Source organism: Populus alba, chromosome 14 (genome assembly GCF_005239225.2).
Source record: "Populus alba chromosome 14, ASM523922v2, whole genome shotgun sequence".
In the NCBI taxonomy this organism is placed as follows: domain Eukaryota; kingdom Viridiplantae; phylum Streptophyta; class Magnoliopsida; order Malpighiales; family Salicaceae; genus Populus; species Populus alba.
This window is the reverse complement of record NC_133297.1, coordinates 2,217,354-2,234,488: the sequence shown is the minus strand read 5'-3', so window position 1 is coordinate 2,234,488 and position 17,135 is coordinate 2,217,354. Positions and strand designations below refer to the sequence as shown.

Genomic DNA, 17,135 nt, shown 5'->3' with positions numbered 1-17,135 from the left:
AATCATTAAGTTGAATCTTTATAATTTTATAGGAAACTTTTATGTTATCAAAATTAAAATTAAAAGTAAAGTAATATTACATATTACATATTTATATTTTAACATACAATTATATTTATTATGTATAAGAGAACCCAACCAGTCATGATATATTTTGATAGTTTAGTGATTTCTACTTTCATCATATAATTTAAACTAGCTTAAATTTTGAAATGAAATTCCAAGATAATGTTTTAATTTTTTAACTAAAACAACTATTCATATATATTATAATGAACAATGAGATTTCTTTTTTCTTTTTCGTTTTCTTTTTATTTTTAAATTATCATTTCGCATTCAAATCTAGAAAAGACCAAAACAATTTCGAGAAAGCATGTTAAATTGATTATGAATAGTCCAATTAAATCCCGATTAGAAAGTCAAGAATTTGAAAAGATAAAAAGTTTTTTTTTTCAATATAAAATATATATATATTTTTAAATAATCTATCGAAATTCATTTTTACAACAGCTGTACGGTGACAGTCTCATTTTCTTTCTTCTACGTGAATCCTTCGACCATGACAACTTTTCAATCCTTCACTTTAAAGTCATTCTCAATGAAAATTCCAAACAGGAATATGGCTCGGATGGGCTTCAGGGTTTTGATTTGGAGACAGGAGGGCTGAAAGAGGTGAAATGGAAGGGAAGGGAGATACTAAGATTTCCTAGTGTCACCAAGATAGTGAATATAGGCGGAAAGACGGTGGCTGTTTGAGCGGAGAAAACGAGGATATGAAGGGAAGGGAAGAGACTTCGGAGGTTTGGCGTGCCGAAATTATATTGGAGAAGAAGGGAGATGGAGAACTATTGGGGAATATTGAGTGGCGCGATGTTGTTCACAATATGCACTTTGAGAAGGTTGCCAATTGGGTTTCCTTCTTCAAGTGCTTGGCTTTGACATTGTGAGGGTCTACTGAAGAACATCCACACCATGCTTGTATATTTCCTTAGTTCTTCACTAGTTTTTGGTCTTATTATGTGTTATTTTGGACTTGCAGACCCTGTTTCAGAATTACCCTTTTGCCTCTGGTTACTGGAAATTGATGTGAAAGGATTTAGAAGATCAATGCAAATGATTGGGGCAAAAAAACTTATCAGCAGTCAATTAGTACAAATTATTGGTAGCTAAGCTCGTCCTTATTCACATTTTTACCCACACACAGTGATCTGTTCCAGATGTAGCAACCTGGAAGTTTGAGGGGATAAGGTTTCCGAGATCGGTTTTGGGTCCAATCTTCATGATTAAGTTATCATTAATGGCCGCCACATAAAGATCAGCATCAGAGGCTAAAATATTCACAGTGCTGGCAGAGCCAATCCCGTAATTTTTCCTAATTGTTGCCAATTTCCCAATTTCTTCCTTTAGGCCCCAGTCAAAGAAGTGATCATAAAACTGCAAAACACAGAAAGCTTCTGTAGTTAGCAATAATAAGAGAGTTTCCTAGTATATCAAACAGCTAAAAGAGAAAAGAGCATATAGATTAGAAAAAAATAGAGGTGAAGTTATCTCTGAACTCTTGGATTGAGGTGGTCAATATCAGGGGCAGGCTCAAAGTCATCTCCTGAATCAGGATTTCCTTTGCCATCAGAATAGGCAGTGTCATCGCCACAAATGAAGGATGGCCCCTAGTCAAGGCGATCATAAGAAGTTCCACCTTCAAAAATGGACCATATTCCTCTCTCATCTTGCTTCTCCGCAGTTCTATGGTTTATGACAATGTCAGCCAGGCATTTAATTCCCTTCTGCTTGAGATCCCCAATTAGTGATTTCAATTCATCCTGCGATCCATATCTTGATGCGCTCAGATCATAGAGCCTGTCTGGCATATATCCTAGAAGAAATTTAAATAAAGTGTTCGTTGGATGTTTTGTCTCCTGAAAAGGAATTCAATGATCAAAATAAGAAAACCAAATTGTCACTTTTTCGCAAGTTTTCTAGTTTTCAAGCACATCTGAAATGTTTCAAATTAAATCCAGCTACTAAATTTCTCTTGTCATCAAATATTACTCTTGAGGCCATAGTTGTAACACCTAACCTGGGTCGACACGACTCAAGACTTAGTTCACAGCTCAAGATTTTGTTTTAGTTAAAAAAAAATTGTTTTAGTTTAAAAAAAAAACTATGTTATTTCACCGACCCGACTTGAGCAAGTCTTGATCGACGAGTTACTGAATTGACCTGACATTTCAAGCCTAATTGGCAGGTCATTGAGTTGATCTATCAGCTAGAATTTGTTATAGAATAATATAAATCATATCCTGGGACCTCACCTAAAAGCTTAAGCTTTTGGGTTGAAAATGGTTCTTTGACATGGTATCAGAGCTTTGATGACCAAGCGGTCACGAGTTCGAATCTCATCATCCTCATTTATTTGATAAAAATTAAGCACAAGATAATGTGAGTCTTTGCAAGTTTCAAGCTCAAATGGTTTTCACTTGAGGGGGTGTGTTAGAGAATAATATAAATCATATCCTGGAACCTCACCTAAAAGCTTAAGTTTTTGGGTTGAATTGGTTCTTTGACAGAATTCAGGTAACTGGAATGTGTTAGAGATAAATTTTGTACCTTATAGTAAAAACATAAGAGAAAGATTAACGAAGAAGTGACGGTTAAAATGAAAAAATATTTATAAACTACCTTGTGGTGCAACGGACTGAGAGGATGGAGGAAGCCAGACATGAGTAATTCCGGCATTAGACAAATCAGGAACTGAGTTTTTTAGAGAGTTGTGCCATCCTTCTGCCTTGTTACATGACTCCCAATTGAACCCCTATCATATGATCACCAAACTCATTAACAACGAAATTTACATATACAGAATCAATTTGGTTCTGAGAGGGATATGCGTGGCATGTTCATGCCTTACCTGAAATAGTAAATACGAAGAAGTGAGCAGAGGGAAAACTGAGAGAGAGAGAGAGAGAGAAGCAGAAAGTGAGAAAGCTCATTCTCTTTGTTTTGCTCTTCGGAGGTAAATTCTAATGCTTTGTTATAGGCCTCAATGGCGTGCTAGCGTCGAAGAATCCACAGGGTAAACAAAGTTGTCCGTAGTGACTGAAAAAAGTCATAGTCAAGCACTAATAAAAGTCATAGTTAAGCAATGCTAGAAGTAGTTGCTAACAGCCTAAATGTTTTTGACCAATTAAAAGTTATGTCCAGTTTTTTTAAAAAAGAAAATATCAGTTGAACTTACTCAAACTTTACCATAATGAGATAGGTTAGTTTGACCTGCTCGCAATAATCCAATCTAGTATGAAAATAGTTATTAATTCTTATAATTGGTTATCGGACTTGGTTGAAAAGTTAATGGTGTTAAACTACTGTATATTAAATCATGACTAAACATTTTTAAATTAGAATTTGAGTTAGATACGATGGGTGTGCTCGTCGTCTGATTGTCGACCTGCAATAGAGTGCTTTGGCAGAAAGGGGAAAGAAATGTGAGGAAGAATGGCGTACAAGGCACGAAGTGAATCCAAACAAACCATAAAGAGCAAGACTCTGCGTGCTTGCACAGTGAGCTTATGGAACATGGCAACTGCTGGCTCGGTTGTGGCATGTGAGAGCTCAGCCCAATATCATTGGCTCTGATCAAGTCATTTGATTACCCTGTCGAGGGTTAATAACATTGCTCTCTAATAGCTGTTGAGATTTGAGAAGTGAAACAAACCAACCAGCCCCTGTAGCCTTTCAGAGTCTTGTGATCCTTCCGAGTTAGTTCACCTAGCGGAGTCATTTTCTATTATTCTGATATACAGAGTAGATCCAGCCGTTAACCAGACACCAACCTTGTGGCAGCCAGAGACTCGAGTAATAGATGCTTTCAGATAACAGAAATGGCGCACCCACAATATTTTCTAACTCTTTCACTCGATGGTGACATTAGACATTAGTAATCCTTGTCTCTCCCCCATTTATAATCTTTCTAAACCTCGGTCGATAACATTTATTTAAGACCAGTGGCAATTACGCAGAGGAAGATCAAGAGTCAGCGGCCAGCAATAACTATTCTCGAGTTCACGTCACATGAGCATGGTTGGTGATAATCATAGCAACATAGGTATGGATGTCAGATGTGTTGCAAACAAACCAAGGATTGCACAATCTAATGATTTTTAGTCCAAGAAACAAGAGCATGTAAATTGATAAACAGGGAGGATTGTGGAGCTTTATAACAATAAAGATTGTTCTAGGCTTACAGCCTCCGATCCAGTCCCATTTTAAATGAAAAAAACCAACAATTTATGAATTCATCAACAATAACAGACGTTGATGGACAGCTTTCAACCGGTTAAATAGTCTCCCAGTAGTAGCTCACAGCTTAGGACGCTTGGGGAAGATGTCAGGAGTGAATTTCTGCGCAGCACTCAAACTACCCTTGACCTTCAATGCACCCCTGCAAGCATCAAATGAACAAGTTGAAGTACGCAAATGAAGATCAAGCAATGAATTGAATTCGGGCAGTGATAGAACAGAACAGCTAAAGTTCCAACCTCATGAAAGCAATCTGGGGATTCAATTTTCCATCAGCAAGCTTCACAAAATCTTCATCCCTTAGGGTAAATGTGGTATCAGGCTTCCCTCCTTCGTACGGCCCTAGTTTTCAAAACAATTAAACTTGTTTAACAAAAGGAACATGCATGTGTGTAAGCAAGAGAGAGAACAATCCTAGTATTAATGCATTTTCTAATTGATCTCACCCAAAAACAAACAAGAATATCAAAAGAAAGTCAAGATCTGAAGCTCCAACCAAGTGAAAACTTCATGATCTACTAGAAAGCTAAAATGCTTCCATCACAATCAGCCCTGGTTGCAATAAGAGGGAACAACCACTACACTAATTCAACATACTAAAGATCCTCTCTTTTCATTATCCAATTTTAAAAAAAAAAAATAATGTCCTTTTGATTTGTTTCTCAGGTTTCTCCCGCCATGTAGCAAGAAACAGGGCCAAACACAAGATTTGTTTGGAATCTCCTTAGAAAATCTGAAGGGCCCGACTTATTTTACTTGCAAGATGTAGGATTCTAATGGTTGCAAGCTTAACCTTCAATCATATTCATATTCATATATACATATAATAATGGGCAAATCAAGATTCCAATCTGAGAGCAGAACAAAAGTAAGCATGATGAAAAAGCTCATACCTTTGATAACCTCGCCCTTTTTGAGATCAATAGTATAACTCACCTCATCCTTCCCAATTTTCTGCGATTCAAACCCATACAAAAATAACCTAAACATACGTAAACAATCAAAGAAGAAGAAGAAGGGACGGGGGATGGGTTACCTTGGGGGCGAGGTTGAATTGATAGACATGGTTAACCTTGTTTTTAACAGCAATACCCTCGTCGGTCTGAAGGAACCGCTTCAAAAGCTCAAAAATAAAGTCTGACTTGAGCTGGACAGTAGCCATTGCTGAAATGTTATGCCGCTTCTGCTGTTGCTTTGATAGAATGGTACATATAAAGAAGAAAGATGGTCTTGTAAGGGTGAATTGAGTGAGGGGTAGGGGTGGGTTGAGCTTATTTATTTAGTTTGATGGAGGTAGTTGACGATCTTGTAGTCGCAGTAATGAGGAGGGAGTAGGAATGGCATGTTGATGGGAGATTAGATGACGATGGCGCACGGATCCCAACACTCTGTTTTTTATTTTTGTAGTTTGATGGAGGTGGATGATGAGATTTTATTTTGCCGTGACGTTTTTTCTTTCCTCCATTTTGGGAACATCTCTCTTTATTTTGTCAATGACGTATCTCGTGTCTTCGTCGGACTCGTTTAGGAAATTGACTTGAAAAATCTCATTTTTTTTAAGTTATTGAATTAATTTATATTTTATTAGATCCATTGATATCAATATTTTTTTATTGTTATAAAAAAAATGTTTCCTTGGCTTTTTAAAAAAAACACTTAAATATTAAATTTAGATTGAGTTTAAATCATCAAAAATTTAGCCACACGAGCCAAGTTTCACCATCTTTTTAATTTAATTTAAAACTCTTTGGTTTTAACTTAGATTATGTTTGATTAAATCAGAAAAAAAATAAAAATTTAATCCAATTAATCATGTTTCATAAACTTAATATCTTTTTCAATTCAATTTAAAACTCGGTTGAAATTAAGTTTTAAATCATAAATTAAACCAGACAAATTATTTTATTAAAACAAACTCAATTTAATTTTTCTTTTTCAAATTAAATTCTAAGCTCGTAAGACAATTCTCAACCATGTATTTTTTATATTGTTCATTTACCCCATCACTCTTGATGTTGTTTTATTGTATAATACATGTATGCTATTTAAAGAATAATAAGAAGAATTGATGAAAAAAATAATATTGAGAAATGTAGATAACATTTGGGTTATGAAATTTGTAATCATAAAATTTAATTGAAAATAAATGTACAAATTAGTAACTAAATTTAGGTTTATGCTTCTATATATTACCTGCATGAAAAGTTTTATTATTATTATTATTATTTTTCTTGGTATAAAACATAACAAGGCAGCGACCAAGGGGTTCCATGCCACCACTAGAAAAAATCACCTAAAAAATTGCGAAGGAGGTTAAGCCTGGAAAAGAGGAACACTGTGTATATAATTTTTTTTCCTTTTTTTAAATGCCGTATTGCATTTCTTCTTCTACGTATACCACTTAAAAGTACAAATATTATGTACAGAAACACATGAGGGTCTAGCTCAGTGGTCAACTGCAAGGTTTGTTTTGCGACTGTCCCGAGTTCGATCCTCAAGAGTATCAGCATATCACCCTCACGGTGCCTTACCTACCTACTAGGCTTGCAGGATGTTCAGTGGGCCCGGGGAATAGTCATTGTGCGCGTAAGCTGACCCGGACACCCCGGCTTACCAAAAAAAAATATATATATATATATATATATATATATATTATATCTGCACAGTAGGTTAAGCCTTGCCGAATGGCAGTCATGAAGCTAGAATCTTATAAAAAAAAATTGTTTGTTTTATATTTTAAAAAGTTTTGATTTTTTTTAAATTAATATTTTTTAAATATTTTTATATTATTTTAATGTTGATATCAAATATAATTTTTATAAAATAAAAAAAAAATATTATTTCAATATATTTTTAAATAAAAAATACTTTATAAAACAATCATAACCATATATTTAATTAAAATGCTTTTAAACTAGTCGAGGACCCGAAAACTAATCAGATTTGTTTATTATTTTATTACAAAACTAAAACCAATCAGATTTGTTAATTATTTTATTAAAAAACTAAGCAGAAAATTGACTTTTTGGAGTAAAGTCCTTACCTGGACAGGTGCCCCTGGTATGCATTTATTTGACCATTAAATTTCAATACCAAATCAGAAGGAGCGATCATGTGAAAATAAATAGCATATAAAAATATAGGTGCTTTATTTTATTGTCAATATCAAAACAGTAATTAAATGCTATTTCAACTAATTTTTGAAATTGTAATAACTCGTACTAATTTCAATAGTATGCATAAGAATAACTTTCTTTCTTTTCTTCTCCCGTATTCTTTCAACAGAATCAATCATTATATCAACTGAGAATATCTCAGGTAATAAAACAATTAACACGTTTACGATATAATTCCAACCACATATCTACTTTAATGAAAATCAAACATGAAATTTAGTCTACATATTATAATCATATGTTTTCTAAAGAAACTAATAAAATACATCATTCATGGTTAATTTAGATTTATACACTTTTTTTAATTACAAAATTATATTACATAGAAAATATGCATTAATTACATAAAATACTAATGCAATATCCACTGCTCGTAACAATAATTTGAAGTACCTGAAATTTTATAAGATACTTAGAATAACTAGTTTATGCACAAAAATTATTTACTATTATTATCATCACTTCTGCACGTGTAATTATCCAAATTCACACAATTTGCATATTTTAAAAACACAACATCTCTTACCAAACTACCATTTATTCAAATTCTACGTTAACTATTTTCTCCAATTCCTTAATAACCAATGCGCTAGTCCCAATAATTTTAAGAAATGATTTCTCCAAGAACTCATTAATCAAAAAAATCATCCCATTAATTAAAAAATCAAATTCTCATTTGCCTATAAACCAGGGTACAATCTAATTAACCAAATAATCACTATTTTCATATATATGTTAACTAGGGCACTAATCCTATTAACTAGGATCTTAGTTTCTTAATTGCCCGGCAATTAAGGCATTAGCCCCATTTAACAGGATAGTTAATTTCTTATTTACCCATTAATTAGGGTATTAGTCTCATTTACTAGGATATTAGTCCTATTTATTAAAATAACTTGTTTCTTCAATAATTTATCATTTTATCAACCAAGATTGCTTTTCATTTAAGAATGAATTACAAACACAATTAAATAAAGCTCTAGTTGTAAGATGTCGAGCACCTATCTAAAATCTAGTCATGTGAACCAATTATCTACTATTAAGTGAATCTTGTAATTTCTTTTGTATCAACAAGAATAATATCATTTATTATTCCATCATCGATTATTCTACATTCTAACTCAATAGGCTATCATTTTATTTATTGACTTGATATAATTTAATAGTATTCCATATATTTAAGCTAATCCTTGTTTAAAACACATCTAAGATTAAAAATTTAATTTCATATATAGTTTTTTTTTTCAAAAATTGAGTTACGAAACTACATCTCCAAAAAAAAGAGGAACTTGATTCTTTTCATTGACATGTCCAAGACTAATCCTAATCGCAACATCAAAATTGTTTAGTCATTTTTTATTTGACCTTTTTTTTGATTTTTAATTTATATCTGGAGTTTTATCGCTCTGATTTAAGGGAGGTCAATTTCATTTGAAAGATACATTCCCTTACTTCAACTTTCATGTAGAACCTATTCTAATTTTTAATCACTATCGAGTCTTAAGTATGAATTATAAGTTGGACAGTAAAGCTGTTCAATTTTTCATTTTTTTAATTTTAACATATAACAAAGTTTTTTTCTTATTATTTTTCTCACCATTCAATGCATTTATTTTTCCTACCCAAATTACATAATTTTCCTTCATCATAACATTGCAAATTTTTAAGTCCAGCACCAAATACTTTACAGCGCTAGGATTTTTTTTAAAAAATAATCATTTTTTATGTTGTTTTCATCATTTCCTATCCTTATTTCATCAAACAAGACAAACTCCTTGTTTCCTCTTTTTTTTTTTTTTTTCATGAACCCTAACCTAGAATTTATAATTAAAGCATCAATTCTAAATTGAATTCAATATAAATTATGAAATCAAGCTTAAAACCTTTTTCTTGATGATGAAGTGAGTTTCAGTTCTTAACTAGTCGAAATTTTTTGACACTCTGCTTTTTTTTTTCTTTTGATCAGTTCTAAATCTCTTTTATTTTTTTTAAAAATTTTTTTTTATTTTTTATTCTTGTCTTGATGTTGTTTCCCTCACAACATAAACTAATCTCACTCAAATCCCCTTCAATTTTGATGCATTTTCTCTCAATTTTTTGTAAAAATAATTGACCCTTTCTTTTTTTTATGCAGCCCCTTCTAAAAGAGAAAGATTATGAGTTCTTATAGTCTTCACTCTGGGCGATTTACATACTAGCCCCATTAGCTTAGTTATTTTATTTTTGTTACCATCTTTTTTCCTAGCAACTTGTGGTATATATATTCTTTTGTTTCTTTTAATTTTATCCATTGTCATTTAACTTTATGTCTTTAATTTAATTTAATCTATTCTATCTTTACTCTCTAGGTTAGTATTTTAATATTCATAAAATTTTAGGGATTTTACATAAATTATTTAAGAACAAAATAGATGAAAACGGTGAGGAGAAAAATATGTTTGAATGAAAAAATAAAAACAAAAAAATAAAAATAAATTTGTCCCTAAGATAATTATGGAGTAAAAGTGCAGAGGGAATACGTCCCAAGGAAAAAAAATTAAATTCGTCCCTTAGAAAAATTCAATTTTTTTTTAACCCCTAAAATAACTCCTTAAAAAAGCTGTTAATTCCAAATTTGTATAACTAAGATATATAAAAATAAAAATAATTATTATCATGTAAAGTTTTTAAATGGCTCAAACAATTTCAATCCTTCATTTATTTTTTTTTTTAAATTTATACCGGTCTAAATCCTAAGGTTGGTCAGGTTTCAAGTCAACCAACTGATCTATTCAAATTTGAATAAATAATGTTATTATACTGTTATTAACTTTAACACTCAAAATAAATTAAAATTAAAATAATAATATCTAATTATTTTTTTAATATATAAGTTTAACATTGATATATAACAACAATAAAATAAACTTTCCAAAATTTATTTTATTTTATTCATCATTAATTAAATAAGATAATAGAGCCCGCTTCTAATTAATATGGTCGATTCCGTTTAATTTTTGTCACCAAACACAGCTCACAGTAGCAGCTACCTATTTGGTTTTGAAAACACACCACCTTACCTAAATTTAGTTGTATACACTTCAGATGATTTCGCGCGTCCAAATTGATTGGACAAAACTTTATGTTATATATGGGACATGACAAAACAATATGTTTTAAAAACAATAATATTTTTTTTCCATGTATATAGATATAAAAATAATAATCAAATTATTTTTTAATTATGTTAAAGTCATGTGATTAATTTATGTTAAAAAATAAATCATTTTATATTGTTTTATTTAGTTCTTGTTTTTCATAAACAAAATTGAAGTTCTTATAGAGTTATTTGTTAAAAATAATTATTTTATTATTGTTCATGTGTTGTCATATCACTATGAAAATGTCTACCATAACGTTATTCAACCAAAATCTTCTAAGTTCAAAAAAAAAAAAAAACAAGTGATCCTCGGGAATCCTGCCACCAGAATTTTTAATAACATCACACAATAATTACCCATATATTCACCCACACAACTAATAGCAAAAAATAATAATATTTACTACAAGTAAAAACATTTAAAGATAAAAAACACTATAAAGTCTACTAATATTGAATAGAAAATAAAAAAAAAAAACTATTTATTGCAAGTAGAAAACTAAAAAGGCCTAAATATACTGAATAAAAATAAAATAAATTTCCTAGACTAAAAAGGAAAAAATAAAAAAATTAAAAAATAAATTTTTTTCCAAGAAACTCCTACATCACAAAGGACCACTTAATACCTATATAATTTTTATTATTATCTTGTTAGTTATTTTTTTATTATTAAAAAAAAACAAAATAGTTTCTTTACCATGGTTGACTAAAATTTGAGGACATCCCAAGGAAAAAACAATTATATTGTAATCTAGAACTGATGGAGGACTAAGTTATGAACAAATATAAAAAGACAGATTCAATATTGGCTTTCTAACTAAAATGAAAACCTAGAAATTAAAAAATAATATACTCTTTTAAATATCCAAGCCGAATGCCAAGAGACTACTCAGATGCAGTTGCGGGCCTCTTGAACTCGTAGCCCGTATTCCATACAGGCTGCAGCCTATTGTAATGGTCCAGGCTTATTTAGGTGGACTTAAACATTGGCCCATTAGAGAGGAATGTGAAAAAAGGGAAATAGATCGAGCTTGGAATTTTGGGGAGAGCATGTACGGGGAAAAAAGAAATGGATATGGTGTATCTTGGCTGTCATCTTCTCATTCGAAGTTTTGAAGCTTAACCGGATATGGAAAAAGCGCGAACCTTTCTTTTCCAATTGCAACAGGTAACCTCTCTAACATAATCTATAACATCTGACTTTTTATTGTCTTCTACTTTAAGCATTTCATGGCAACCAAATTTACTTAGGCAATCTTAAAGTCTTTGAGTTCTCTACTTTGTCGGGCGAAGTTGGAAAGATAATACCCACTTCAATTTAATTGTTTCCCTTTCAATTGTTTTGTTACAGTGTCATGTAATGCTGGAAAAAAACTGAAAATTTGAGAATTGTGGACTGCATAGAGATTTTTTTTTTTTGTATAGCTTAAACATGATATGTGTGGGGAGGTTTTTTTTTTATCCCACTTTTGGTGGTTAGAAGAGAATTTGAAATATTATTTGTACAATTTTAGGAACATGAATATCAAGAAATGTATTTTTAGGACCACGTTTTCATGACATCCTTTGGAATATCTTTTTTTTTTTTTTTTTAAATTTCAGATATTTCCAATGAAGTAATAATTCTGATATTTCTGGTTTTGTATAGTGACGCATTGAATGCCACTCAGTTGATGGAATGATATGAAGAGTGAGGAATTTTTGGATGATGAATATATCGGTTGATGGATATATTATTGTTGATATGCCAAAGTTTAGCTTGTAAAATTCTTGTTTTTTTTAATCAGCATATAGATTGCGGAGGCTCGCTGAATGTTGTCATGCAAAAGCAGAACATTCTGTATTCCAAGGCCTCTTTCGGTTTTGGAAGGAACCCAGATAGACAACTTGATTGTAGAATTCCTTGTGTAGCTCCAAGCATGCTTCCTTGTAGAGGTAATGAGAAGTCATGTCTTATGAAGGCAAAATTCCCCTCTATCACTAGACATGCAGGCTTGAATTTTCCAAAAAACAGTGGTGCTTGGCGGCCTGGGAGAATCAAAGCCATGGTTGATGAAAACCCAGCTGAATTATCCGATGAAGATGATGATCTCTGTCCTGTGGATTGTGTTAGAGAATTCAAGACTGATGAGGAATTCCTTAGAATTCTTGAGAAGGCCAAAGAAACTGATTCTTTAGTGGTGGTAGATTTTTATCGCACTTCTTGTGGAAGCTGCAAGTATATAGAGCAGGGGTTTGCAAAATTGTGCAAGGGTTCTGGTGATCAAGAGGCTGCAGTAACCTTCTTAAAGCATAATGTGAGCATTTCTGTAAGCTTAATTTGTCCAGATTGCACAACTCATAATCTCTAAATATTGTTCAAGGACCATGCACGAAAAGCACATAAATGTTTGGGAGTTAGTTACCATCATCAACCTAATATGGTACTCCCCCAACAAGCTACCAACAAAAAAGTAGGATGTTTGTGATAACTTGATGTCTATTTGAATTGTGCTATCAAATATATTAACAAAAATCAGCAGACAATTTCCGAAAACCATTTAAATAAGAGGATATTAATCTGAAGGTAGCACAATTTAAAAGGATGTTTTTTCTAGCAAAGCACCTGCTTGTCATTGTTGGACTCTCCTAGCCAGGTTTTGGCCTATTTTGATTGAATGATCATCAGTTTCAGCATGACTTTATTCTGCAATAAACCAAGAAATATAGCTTTTATATTCTGGTTTCAAATGAAGTGAGTTTCCGACCATGCTATTTAATGCAGGTAATTGATGAGTATGATGAACAATCTGAGGTTGCTGAACGACTTAGAATCAAGGTAATATATGGTATCTATATGCTCTTCTTTGTTCGTTACGATCGCAATATGCACCCCACTGATCGTTTTTTTCCCCCGTTAATATTTATATTGATATGAGTGAACCTGAATTGATGCAGACTGTTCCCCTCTTCCACTTCTATAAAAAGGGAGTGCTGGTGGAATCGTTCCCTACCAGGGACAAAGAGAGGATTCTTGGAGCAATTCTGAAATACACTTCACCAGCAGCTCAAGACACCTAAGTTAAATATGGTTCTGTCCAACCTCAAGCTCCTGTACAAAAGTAATGTAATACTTTATGTGGAGACAGATTTGATTAAGTGACATATAGGACATATTCATCTGCAATAATATATAGGGTGTGCTTCATTTGAAACATAACTTTCTTTAAGCATACAAGTACAAGTTCATCTTCGAATTTCTATTTAATCAACACTATTGTGATGTGCTAGTTCGGTTTCTGCTTTTGAAGGGAGCGGGGTTTACTTCATAACTTTAAGGTGTGCTGGTCATTTGTCTGCAGCTGCAAGAGGTAATTATCCATCTTGTGACATTCTATACAAGTGCAAATGTTTAAAGCTTGAAGCATGCTCTAAGTCATGGTTGAAGCTGTTTGTTTATGCGAATGGCATTGTCATTGTTGTTACTGAGAGTATACTTACTCTTAGTGCGGAAAATTCAGGATATAGGAAACACCAAAACAAGGTAGACCACAAGAGTCCTGTTGGAAAGAATCCAATCTCATATTATTTACCACATACCGATTCTTTCTGATTAAAAAAGAAGCTATATTATGATCAAGGGTACATTCTTGATGCATACATGTGATTTTATTTATTATATATAAAGCTAAAAGATATCAAATTTTCACTGCGCACACACTCATAATTTACTGCGCTTTGGACAATAAATTCATTATTTTACCCCTGCCCTACAAAAACAACATGCTTTGAGTGGCATGTGAGTCGCTAGGGGAATAATACTAGCTTCTACCATGACATTTGAAGCTTCACGATGCCTTCTTTAACATGGAGCAATTCGTGTGGTGTTTTGAATGATGGCTTGCCACCGATCATCATTTCCTTTTCTTTTTCTCTTATTGAATTTCATGTTAGCCATGAAAAACATAATTTTGTCAATTTTATGACATTTTATATTTGGCTTTTAATGTTTTGATTTTTAAGTTTATTTTTTAGCTCTTTTATCAAATTTTAATTTATTTTTAATTTTATCATTGAATTCATAATCTTAATTTTTATTTTTTATTTGGATTCTTTTGTGAATTTGATTTTTCTTTTTAATTTTACTCTTCAATTTAAAGTTTTATGATATTTAATGTTAGGCCCTCAATGTTTTGATTTCAAATTTTAGTTCCTAGCTTTTTTTATCAAATTTTAATTTGTTTTCAATTTCATTCTTGGATACATAATCTTGGTTTTTTTTTTTTTAAAAAAAAATTGTTCATTCTCTTGATTTTTATTTTTTGTTTTGGATTATTTTTTTATTTGATTTTTCTTTTTAATTTTATCCTTTGATAGTTAAGGTTAGACCTTTAATATTTTGATTTTGAATCTTTCTATCAAATTTTAATTTATTTTTAATATCATTATTGATTCTATAATCTTGATTTTTTTGTTTTTTTAAATTTGATTTCCGTTCTCTATATTTTATTTTGGATTTTTATGTAATTTTGATTTTTCCATTTAATTCAATATTTTAGGCTATTCTCTTATATTTTAGGAGTTGGCTGGGGATTCTATTCGAGACAAGTACGGGTGAGTTGATCTAAGTTAATTCAAGTCAAACAATTTTTTTTTTTATTAAAAAGGTAAAAAATGATATTATTTTGAAAGAAAAAAATAAATAAAAATAGTCAATAAGTTTTGATTAAATTTGTCTTGAATTGACGAAATCAGGGATCAATTTGTGTTTTTAATCGTTTTACACTGTGTCAATTCTCCCCTAAATTTTTTTTTGAAACCTGATCCACCCTAAGCCTCAAATCACTCTAGTCATGGGTCAATTCAACCCTAATAATTTTTTTTTTAATTTTTATTTAAAATAATATCATTTTATGATAAACTAACCAAACTATATTTTTAGTCCACCCGCATCTTAACCTAGCAAGCCTCCAATAAGGACTACCCTGTCGTTCATGAATCATGACATTCGCTTTCAATGTCTTCACTTATAGAGAGATTCAGCACAATGATCTGGCCGTCCAATGAACGAACAGCATGTCGTTTATTTTAGTAACCTCTTCCAAGGATTCCCGAATCCCATCGTCAAACGAGGACGATGAGTTTCGAATCTTTGGGATAGCCCGGGGGGGAGGGTCCACGGCAAGCCCTCCGGAGGGCCTCCTCAGGTCCTTTGGAGAGAAGCTAAACACAGCAGTGGGCCCACGTTGCTTGATTGGCTGGTGCAGTGAAACCCAGTGCTCTTACTATCCACCGTACAATATGATTGATGAAATATGAAAAAACCTGTGCAAAAATTCTTCTCCGACAGCGGTCGTCCTTCAGATATCGCGAAATCTGGAGCCACTTGGGAAAATACAGTAGCATAAGGGCTATCAAGCTCTAGTAGCCACATCCTAGGTAGGGTCCATGACCATAATCCAGGGGAAAAGATTTGTAGTTAGCCAAAGTCTGTGCCCTTTAAGAGGTGCCTTCCAGCCAGTTAGGCCATCTTTTTGCAACGACGCCAATCACCGTGCAACAAATGGCTCTCGTGCAGCCTCTTTCAGAGAACTCCCCTGGGGGGCAGCTACGCGACCACGCTTCTCAGACAGACACGTGGCCATGTAAAAAATGTGATGCCACTCGACTCAGGTTGGGTTGCGTTTCCTAAATTTCTTATTTTCTCTCTCATGTTTCTATATTGTTAATAAATTTTAAAAAATTAAAAAAATATTATTTAAATATATTTTTGAATAAAAAATATTTTAAAAAAATAACTCATATCATAATATCAAATACACTAGTAATATAGCTCTTTCTACTGGGTTTTTTTTTCAAAAATAAATTTAAGAAAGATACATTTACTTAGGTTTTTAAAAAATATGTAATTATTATGAGATAGACTTTTACATATAAAATAAATTAAAAATATATTTTTATAAAACTAAAATATAAAATACAATCATGTACGACACCCATGTTAAAAAACATAAACTATTTGATTAATATAATAACTAACTATTTTCTTTGGGTTAAAATTAAAAATTATTACAATACCAAATATATTTCAAAAGCAAGCTCACGTGAGAAGCGTACATTTCAACATGCATAGAAAATATATTTATGCATTAGATAAATAAAATAAATTTTTAAAAAAAGTTTGAATGTTTTAAAGTTTTTTTTTTTGACAAAAATAACTTTAATTTTTTATTTAATAATTTCATCCCTGAAATACGTTCTAAAGGCCAAGTTCAAGTTCAAGAATACCTTCAAATTCGACTCACAATATAATGTTTTTGAATTTTCTTTATTTTTCCGATCATCCTTGGACTCTTTCTTTATTTTTCTAGTTTTGGAGTTCTTTTTGTTTTCAGCCTAGATCAGTCAAACTCTTATTTAAATAGTTTTGTAAATTATTGTATTAAAAATTTTAGAATTTATAAAATGTAAATTCTCTTTACAAGTTGATCTAGAGTTTAGAAAGCTCCGATCTTCTATTTTATTGCACCATGTGTCATAACAAT

At 31.7% G+C, this 17,135-nt stretch overlaps 2 protein-coding genes and 1 long non-coding RNA gene across 7 annotated transcripts; 1 reads left to right on the top strand and 2 right to left on the bottom strand.

Moving 5' to 3' along the window:
• Nucleotides 1-585: 585 nt before the first annotated feature.
• On the bottom strand, nt 586-2,997 carry LOC118035379 (uncharacterized). 2 transcript variants are annotated; one of them, XR_012167897.1, is made up of 4 exons: nt 2,909-2,997; nt 2,680-2,812; nt 1,557-1,916; nt 586-1,434 (listed from the first exon to the last, which is right to left on the bottom strand). It is a non-coding gene; the product is annotated as an uncharacterized lncRNA (long non-coding RNA). The 2 variants fall into 2 exon arrangements; XR_012167896.1 differs by having other exon boundaries at nt 586-1,916.
• A 1,183-nt stretch (nt 2,998-4,180) lies between these two features.
• Nucleotides 4,181-5,694, bottom strand: LOC118035747 (sterol carrier protein 2). The gene is made up of 4 exons (XM_035041369.2): nt 5,333-5,694; nt 5,190-5,250; nt 4,536-4,638; nt 4,181-4,438 (listed from the first exon to the last, which is right to left on the bottom strand). The coding sequence occupies exons 1-4, from the start codon at nt 5,456-5,458 to the stop codon at nt 4,357-4,359; spliced, it is 372 nt and encodes a 123-aa protein (XP_034897260.1). The 5' UTR covers nt 5,459-5,694; the 3' UTR covers nt 4,181-4,356.
• A 5,929-nt stretch (nt 5,695-11,623) lies between these two features.
• LOC118035754 (thioredoxin-like 4, chloroplastic) lies at nt 11,624-14,299 on the top strand. Of its 4 annotated transcripts, none has more exons than XM_035041386.2 (5): nt 11,624-11,779; nt 12,260-12,908; nt 13,376-13,429; nt 13,549-13,712; nt 13,902-14,299. In XM_035041386.2, the coding sequence occupies exons 2-4, from the start codon at nt 12,336-12,338 to the stop codon at nt 13,669-13,671; spliced, it is 750 nt and encodes a 249-aa protein (XP_034897277.1). In that variant the 5' UTR covers nt 11,624-11,779; nt 12,260-12,335; the 3' UTR covers nt 13,672-13,712; nt 13,902-14,299. The 4 variants fall into 4 exon arrangements, with proteins under 4 accessions (XP_034897277.1, XP_034897270.1, XP_034897285.1 ...); XM_035041379.2 differs by having other exon boundaries at nt 13,882-14,299; XM_035041394.2 differs by lacking the exon at nt 13,902-14,299 and having other exon boundaries at nt 12,399-12,908; nt 13,549-13,880.
• Nucleotides 14,300-17,135: the final 2,836 nt, after the last annotated feature.

Bases quoted from the DNA above. Each gene is read 5' to 3' on its own strand.
- LOC118035747 (XM_035041369.2), bottom strand. From the start codon at position 5,458: ATGGCTACTGTCCAGCTCAAGTCAGACTTTATTTTTGAGCTTTTGAAG. The intron at 5,251-5,332 runs GTAACCCATCCC...TTTGAATCGCAG, and splicing joins AATTCAACCTCGCCCCCAAG to AAAATTGGGAAGGATGAGGT. The intron at 4,439-4,535 runs GTTGGAACTTTA...TGATGCTTGCAG, and splicing joins CCCCAGATTGCTTTCATGAG to GGGTGCATTGAAGGTCAAGG.
- LOC118035754 (XM_035041386.2), top strand. From the start codon at position 12,336: ATGGATATATTATTGTTGATATGCCAAAGTTTAGCTTGTAAAATTCTT. The intron at 12,909-13,375 runs GTGAGCATTTCT...TATTTAATGCAG, and splicing joins TAACCTTCTTAAAGCATAAT to GTAATTGATGAGTATGATGA. The intron at 13,430-13,548 runs GTAATATATGGT...GAATTGATGCAG, and splicing joins CTGAACGACTTAGAATCAAG to ACTGTTCCCCTCTTCCACTT.